The sequence below is a fragment of the Arachis stenosperma genome, chromosome 6 (assembly GCF_014773155.1).
Source record: "Arachis stenosperma cultivar V10309 chromosome 6, arast.V10309.gnm1.PFL2, whole genome shotgun sequence".
NCBI lineage: Eukaryota > Viridiplantae > Streptophyta > Magnoliopsida > Fabales > Fabaceae > Arachis > Arachis stenosperma.
The window spans coordinates 125,168,884-125,177,862 of NC_080382.1; the positions used below are offsets into that span (position 1 = coordinate 125,168,884).

Here is an 8,979-nt window from a genome sequence, read left to right on the forward strand (position 1 = left end):
TGCCAAAACTGTTCGGAGGCAAAAAGCTACTAGTCCCGCTCATCTAATTGGAACTATGTTTCTTTGATATTTTGGAATCTATAGTATATTCTCTTCTTTTTATCCTATTTTGATTTTCAGTTGCTTGGGGACAAGCAACAATTTAAGTTTGGTGTTGTGATGAGCGGATAATTTGTACACTTTTTGGCATTGTTTTTAGTATGTTTTTAGTATCTTTTAGTTAGTTTTTAGTATATTTTTATTAGTTTTTAATTAAAATTCACTTTTCTGGACTTTACTATGAGTTTGTGTGTTTTTCTGTGATTTCAGGTATTTTCTGACTGAAATTGAAGGTTCTGAGCAAAAAATCTGATCCAGAGACTGAAAAGGACTGCAGATGCTGTTGGATTCTGACCTCCCTGCACTCGAAGCGGATTTTCTGGAGCTACAGAAGCCCAATTGGCGCGCTCTCAACGGCGTTGGAAAGTAGACATCCAGGGCTTTCCAGCAATATATAATAGTCTATACTTTGCCCAAGATTTGATGGCCCAAACCTGCGTAGCAAACCGGCCTCAGAAATTCCAGCGTTAAACGCCGGAACTGGCATAAAACTTGGAGTTAAACGCCCAAACTGGCATGAGAACTGGCGTTTAACTCCAGAAAACGTCTCTACACATAAAAGCTTCAATGCTCAGCCCAAGCACACACCAAGTGGGTCCGGAAGTGGATTTTTCTGTCATTTACTCATTTCTGTAAACCTTAGGATACTAGTTTACTACTTATAGGACCTTTTGACTTTGTAATCAGGACGGAATGCGACCTTATGACATTGTACACCTTTTCTTCCACAGCATGAGTCTCTAAACCCCATGGTTGGGGGTGAGGAGCTCTGCTGTGTCTTGATGGATTAATGCAATTACTACTGTTTCTCATTCAATCATGCTTGCTTCCATTCTAAGATAATACTTGTTCTTAATCCGGATGAATGTGATGATCAGTGACAATCATCATCATTCTCAACTATGAACATGTGCCTGACAACCACCTCTGTTCTACCTTAGATTAAGTAGTTATCTCTTGGATTCTTTTATCGGAATCTTCGTGGTATAAGCTAGACTGATGGCGGCATTCAAGAGAATCCGGAAGGTCTAAACCTTGTCTGTGGTATTCTGAGTAGGATTCAATGACTGAATGACTGTGACGTGCTTCAATCTCCTGAAGGCGGGGCGTTAGTGACAGACGCCAAAAGAATCACTGGATTCTACTCCGGTCTGATTGAGAACCGACATATGGAATGCCGTGCCGTGACAGGGCATTAGGAATCGTTCCAATGAGAGGATGGGAGGTAGCCACTGACAACGGTGAAACCCTACACACAGCTTGCCATGGAAGGAGACTTGCGTGTTTGATGAAGAAGACAGTAGGAAAGCAGAGATTCAGAAGATGGAGCATCTCCAAACCTCAACCTATTCTCCATTACTGCAAAACAAGTAACCATTTCATGTTCTTTTGCTTTTCACAATCAATCCTGATAATTTCTGATATCCTGACTAAGATTTACAAGATAACCATAGCTTGATTCAAGCCGACAATCTCCGTGGGATCGACCCTTGCTCCCGCAAGGTATTACTTGGACGACCCAGTGCACTTGCTGGTTAGTTGTGCGGGATTGCAAAAGTGTTATTGCAATTTCGTGCACCACCGACCAATATTCGCATGAATTACATATCACCATATTTTTAATGTTTTAAATAAATCAATTTTCACAAAAGAGGCTACTTTGGCAGCATAATGTTCAATCAATTTATTCCAAAACCAAATCTTTATAATAGATGGGTATAATAATCCAAATTGTTACTAGTTTCCTTATGTAACAATTAAATAATTTTTTTTATTCACATATTATTAATATGTACACATAATTTGGCCAAATATAAATCCTCCTTTAGGTAGATCAATAGTCGCATAAGTGGCATATACATAATAATCCTTATATCCTAAGAGGATAATCTATTAATTTTATACCAAATTAATGGCACACACAATTAAAATTAAAACAATAATAATAATACTCTACTAATATTTTAAAATAAATCGATTATTATTATATCAAAATTGGATACGATGACATATATATTTTGAAACCAAATGCCAAGAGTTCATATACGGTCACAATGAACATAAATATTATGAATGCCATATCATATAAAAGAAGGTAACCAAAATATGCTTGTTATAAGCACGCAGTAATATATATATAACGTTACACGCATATATATAAATAATTGCAATCCAGGGCGTTTGCGTTAAAAAAAAAAAATCTTTGTGCTCGTGGATCAATACCAATTATACATATGACGCGCACATACATATATATCGATCCAAACAAAATAATATAACATCGATATTTTTTTTTTGATGACTAAATCATGGATGGCTCTGATACCACTTGTTGGAATAAATTAATTTTAATATCCCAGATCATCTATATTGAATCACCAAAAATAACATAATGTGAAAGCGTACCTGAATTCATAAATATGAATCATACGATTGGAAGAGTTTGGATCTTGTGGTTCTTTCGATCTTCCTCAACCAAAGCCTTCTGTATTCCTAGGCGGCTGAACTGTAACTCTTTTGATGGGAAAAGAGCAACAAAGGCGGCTTTGGTATATTGGGGGACCGAAACCCTGAAGGTCTATTTGTATTTGAGCATGGCACCCATTAAACCCTTAAGCCCAAATAAAATAGTATCTAAAGCCCAAAAGATAATATATCTAAAATCCAAAAAAATAATTATCTAAGGAACAAAAGATAATATCCGGTTTTATTCTCATTTAATTCCAAATCAAAAGAAACAATGACTTATTCAATTAGCATTTATAACAATAATTGAGATCATCATTATATAAGTCATTTAATATGAAATAGCATCATTTGTGATTATAATTGATATATGTATTGCCCACAAATAAGTTAGGAAATTAAATAATTTCCTAACATGAATCTGGTCAAAAAGACTCCAATTTCTCTCACACCCAGAAGAAGCAGATGTTTGGCTAAGAATGCGAACAGCTATCTTTTGTAAACATGGAGCAGAGCCTCCGAATAACCTCCACCATTTATCTACCAATTATAAAACCATAACATATTAGAAGATATCAATTAAGAACATAGGAGCATAAAACAAGTTACTATTAACTAAACAAATATTCAGCCATATTCTTACCAGGCTTAAGTTCAGATGCAGCTCGAATAACTTCTTGTCTATCAAAACTTTTCTTCCGATCTCTATATAAATGTATTTCTTTCATTGCCTGAACTGAATCCAAATTGTTACACTTGCAATACAAGGTAACAAGATCAAGCAAACCTCGCATAACATCATGTGCTTCTTTATAATTTTCATTAAAAAAGAATTTAGGATTCAGGAAGTAAGCTGCCGCATGAAGATCTTTCTTCAAATGCTTGTCCCATCTTGAGTTGATAATATCTGTGTACAGCTGATATGCAGTCTTGGATTGCCTAAACATCTTCTTAATTGCATCTTCTGCCCTTAGCCTTCCTTCATAAACATACCCCAAAAATGGTTTGTCATCAGCATCAACAATCCTCAGCAAGTAAATCAGAGGGCCCACAAGTTTACATACAGTAAAGCAATCGTCCCAAATTTTGCAATCCAGAATAATAGCACTCACAGCTCTACCAGTAGCACTCCTTCCTAATTTGTGATCAGTGAAAATTGAATCTACAACCAATGCTTGCAACTCCTTTGTATGGTCAAAGATGCTCTTCAATGTGATAAAAACATTTGCAAAATGGGTTGCACCAGGATGTACAATTTCTCTCCAATGAGGTTTTTGTCTTAGCCAAGATAAGAAAACCGTATGATTGTATACAAATACTGTGATCTTTGAAGCACATGTTGCAAGGTTAGAAATATGCGCCATGCTACTTATATCTTTTAAAATAAGATTAAGGCAATGAGCAGCACATGGTGACCAATAGATATTATCATATTTTCTATTGATAAGCCTACCAGCAGCAACATAATTGGCCGCATTGTCAGTCACAACATGCACAATATCATTAGGGCCAATCCATTCAATAACCTCAGAAAACAAATTACACAAGTGTGAAGCATTTTTTACCATACTGGAAGCATATACTGATTTCACGAAGCACAAACCTTTAGAACAATACACCAAGAAATTGATTAACGTTCTTTGTCTTTGATCTGTCCAACCATCAGCCATGAGGGTACATCCAGTTTCCTTCTATGCACTCCTATAACTATCAACTAGCATTTGACTTTCTCTTTTAAGATCAACCAACAAATGAACCCTTAACTTATCATAAGAAGGCCCCTTGTAACCAGGTCCAATACCAGCAACACCATCCAACATATCTTGGAAATATGGCGACATCACAGCATTAAACGGAATTTTACAATCCAAAAGCCACCGAGCAAACCGTTTATCAACCTCGTGTATCGCATCTTTGTTTTGCAGAACACTTTTAATACTTGGTTGAGCTCCTGGAGTTGTTCTTAGTGCAAACATAAGAGGAATGACTTTGGCTTTTTTCTTTGGATCGCCTCCAACTCCTTGCTGACTCGAGGTACGCTGCTGTTCCTGTTCTTCTTGAGCTATTGCCTCATCAATTGCATCTTCTACCTCATCACCACCCTCTTTACCAAAACTTACTTTTATTTTCTTTTTGTTGGTCTAAATTTCTTTCAACAAACTTTTCATCTGTTTTTTCACATCATATGAAACTTTAGGACATTTTTTCATGTCTTCAGTCATCTTTGCTAGATGTTTCTTCATCCTGTGAATTCCACCTCCATTGAAAACTTGTAGACAAAATAAACATTGATATTGTGGTTTTTCATTCACCATTTGTAGAGCAACATATTTCCAAGCTAACTCTGTTTTTCCCCTAAGGTTAGAAGAACATTGTGATTGACTATCGTTAGCACTGCGGGAATTAGGATTAGCAGCATCATTCGGAATAGGAGTATCGACAGACATGTTATTATTCACAGAAGCATTGTTATCAGCAGTTGCTTCTTCATTAATACTATTTTCCATAACTGAAATTAATAAAACAGATATAAAATAGAGTAAGTGTAAAAGTGCAAAAGTGCAAAACAGCATTCAGCCAGTTAACAATTTACTACAGTATTCAGCCAGTCAACAATTACAAAACAGCAAAAGTGCAAAACACTAAAACACCAGTAGCCCTCTTCATAGTCTCCATGTTTCTATATTTAGAGGGTGAATTTCGAATACAATAAAAAAACTTACTAACCAACAAATAGAAATTTCAATTGGAATACAATAAAATAGAAGACCAGAATTAATTTAATTTTCAGATTATTTATTTCTTATACTAACCAACAAACAGAAATTGAGCAGAAGAACGAAGAACGAAGAAGATGAGCAGAGGAAGTTCACAGAGGAAGTTCACAGAAATTGAACAGAAATCGAAGTTCACAGAAAAAAGAACAGAAATCTAAGTTCACAGAGTATCAACTTCATGTTTCTTCATGTTTCTTATACTAAAGAAGATGAGCAGAGGCGAAGAACAAAGAAGATGAGCAGAGGACGAGTCACTCACCTGGTGTTGAGGACCACACGACGATGAAGACGATGAGAGGGCTACTGGTGTTAAGAAGATGAAGACGATGGAGATAGAGGGCTACTGGGCAGGGAATCAGGCGACGATGGAGGGCTACTAGGGCTGAGGACCAGGCGACGGCGGTGGCACTGACGATCTGAGACCGCAGCGACGATGGATGGCGGCTGGGCGGCTAGGGTTCAGACTTCAGAGGGCGGCTAGGGTTCACTCACTGTGAGACTGAGATAGTGAGATAAATCATGAATGAATGGGGGTCAGGGGAAGAAGGGGGTGGGGTGCTCCACGAGTGGGTCGGGTCGGGTTACATTTTTTATTTTTTTTAAAACAATAAAAACGGCATCGTTTAGTAGAACCGGCCAGTCATCGGTCCGGTCCAACCGGCCGGTTCACTGATTTTCCAGCGGTTCTTCCTACTGCGGCTTTTAGAGGGGGACTGGACTGTTTGCATCTCGCGGTTAAACTGGTCGAACCGGCCGGTCCGGTCCAGCTTTTAGACCTTGAATCTTAAAGGTACCCACCAAGAAAGAATCCAAGAGTCAATAATGGTAGAGGGATAAACACTCGTTGTAACTCAAAACTATTTCGGAACTCCTTTTCCAAGGACAAAGTCATACCAGTCACCTTGTCTATGGTCCAAAGCTCGTGGGGATGAAAGATCTCGTTATTCCTCGAACGCCAAATTCGCTAAAGACCAGAAAAGAATCTAAAGGGGTGCTGTTTGCTATTATTTAAGAACTAACTCATCAAATCCAGTGGTTGACCGAAAATTCCCAAAGCTTGACAAACTAGCTGGACTTTTGAACAATCTCGAATGCAATGTAAATCAATTCCTAACCTGAGAAACATCGTGGACAGCTCCGAAATACCCCTCCTAAAATGAAATACAACAGTAGTAAGAGCCTCCAAAGACATAGCCAGGCTAAGAATTTGTGCTTTTCCGAAAATGTTGACACAAAAGCTAAAGCCAAAGCCAATTCCCCATATCCTCCCAACTAAACATATTACCGAGCCACAAATAATTATTATGAGCGTCATAAACCCTTGAAGCCGCACCAGTCCAATACCAACCGACCTCTGAACCAGCTTGAACATCCGAATTGTAATAGTTAATGTTAACTAATTACTAACAAAAAATAATCAATTTTATTTATTTTTTAATATTTCTTAATTTTTGTAAACTAATAAAAGATTAAAAAATTATTAAATCTTTTTAATTAATGAGTACTCGTTAAAAAATTTCATTAAATTTTTTTAATTAACGAGTACTTATCAGAAGATTTAATTAATGAGTACGCATTAAATATTTTTAATTAACGAGCGTTCATATAAGAATAAAAATTTTGGATTGGCTTCCAATTTTTTTTATCTCTTAGTAATTCACATACATTGGGAGAAATGGTAAATAAAATTTATTAACATTTTATTATTAATTAGCTAGTAATGTTTAAAAGTATGAACTTAAGATGTATTATTTGATTATTATATTAAAAGAAGGATTAAGTGCTTTTTTATCCCTAATATCTTGGGTGAAAATCAAAATCGTCCTTAACCTTTTTTTATTAAAATCATCCTCAACGTTATTGAACGTTTTAAAATCATATTTTTTCAAATTTTTGGACTAAATTATCTTTTATCATCATCTCTCCCTTTTATTCTTCTCTATTTACCTCAGCCTCCCTCCTCAACTCCTCCCTCCTCCCTCTTTCCTGCTCCACTTTCTCCACCCAAATCTTCAACAATAACAACTATTTTTTATTTCAAAAAATTAAACAAAGCTAACGAGCATCAACAACAATATTTTCAGATTCCACCCAAATCTTCAACAGCAACAACTAATTTTTTTAATTTCAAAAAATCAAGCAAAGCTAAAACAGAATAACGTCACATCAACAACAATATATTCATATTCCACCCAAATCTTCAACAACAACAACTATTTTTTTTTTAATTTAAAAAAAATCAAACAAAGCTAACACACAATCAACAACAATAATATATTCAGATTCAAAAATTCATCAACAACAATAACACCAATTCAAATTTAAGACAAAAAATTCAAGAGAGAAGAATGCAAAAAAGAGAGAAGAGAGAAGAGAGAGAAGAGAGAAGAGGAGAACTCAGAGAAGAGGGGTGGTGTTGTTGCCGTCCGTCGCCGTCGCGGTTGAGGAAAAGAGGAGGAACAACGGTGCGGCAAGCTATTGCTGCTGACGCTATGGCAGCTGTGGCTGAGGATAGGAATGACAGTAATGGAGAACGACGCGTGATGGCGACAGTCAGAGCTGAAATGACGTCGTTGAGGTCAATGCCGACATGGTTGTCGTTGAGGATTAAGGAGAGGTTGGGATCGTCGAGAAGGTGGTCGTCGTGGGAGATGAGGAAGGTGAGCCCAACGTCAATGGAGAAAGGGTTGAGGTTGATGATGGATAGGGAGAAGAAGGTGAAGAAGGAGGTGGGGTGGAGATGGTACGGTGGCGGAAAGTGAGAGAAGAAGAATTGGGGTTGTGGTTGGGGGGGGTTCCGAAAAGAGGGGTAGGAAGAAGAGAATGGGAGAGAAGAAAATGAAGAGATACGACGGGGATGGTGAGGGTGGAAGTGGGGTGGGATGGGGTGGGGGTTTGTTTTTTCTTTTTAATATTATTTTTAGTAATTATTAAGAGTAATTTGGTCAAAAAATAAAATTAAGGTAGAAAATGACGATTTTATAACGTTGAGGATGATTTTAATAAAAAAAAAAGGTTGGAGACGATTTTGATTTTGACCTTAGACTTTAGGGACGAAAAAAGTATTTAACCTTTAAAAGAATTAGATCGATAGATAAAAGTACCCAAAAATAATAAAGAAGAATTGGATTGTAAAATTATTTTTTAATCCTCTAATTTTGGAGATTAAGTTTAGAGTTTAAATTAAAATTTAAAATTTAATATTTAAATTTTATAATAATAATATAATTAAAAATTGATTAGTATTTACTAAAATTTTTAATTTTCTAATTGAACTCAAAAAATAAAAAAAATAAAAAAATAATATTAATATATAAAAATAGCAATATTATATTTGCGACAATAATTGTTAAAAAAGATGTTAATGGAATTTTTAACATAAATAAATAAAATTTAATACTGTTGTTTAACACTACATAATATAAATATAAATTGAATCAAACTGATTTAATTTACTGAGGCCTGCTACACATACAAGCCTTTTTGGCTTACAAGCTATATAAGTTGGTCCAAATCCAAGAAAAAATACGCGTACCACTCCTTTAAAATCGAGCGTCCAACGCACGACATTCATTATGCCGCACTCTTCCTCTTCTTCCTCAATCAAAACGCAAACCGTCAAGATTCGCACTCTTCC

General features: G+C 36.1%; 1 protein-coding gene across 1 annotated transcript; it reads right to left on the bottom strand.

Moving 5' to 3' along the window:
* Positions 1 to 3,176: 3,176 nt before the first annotated feature.
* LOC130934543 (uncharacterized) lies at positions 3,177 to 4,235 on the bottom strand. Its single transcript, XM_057864102.1, has one exon. The coding sequence runs from the start codon at positions 4,233 to 4,235 to the stop codon at positions 3,177 to 3,179; it is 1,059 nt and encodes a 352-aa protein (XP_057720085.1).
* Positions 4,236 to 8,979: the final 4,744 nt, after the last annotated feature.

What these genes read in the sequence shown, in the direction of transcription:
- LOC130934543 (XM_057864102.1), bottom strand. Translation starts at nt 4,235, where the DNA reads ATGGCTGATGGTTGGACAGATCAAAGACAAAGAACGTTAATCAATTTC.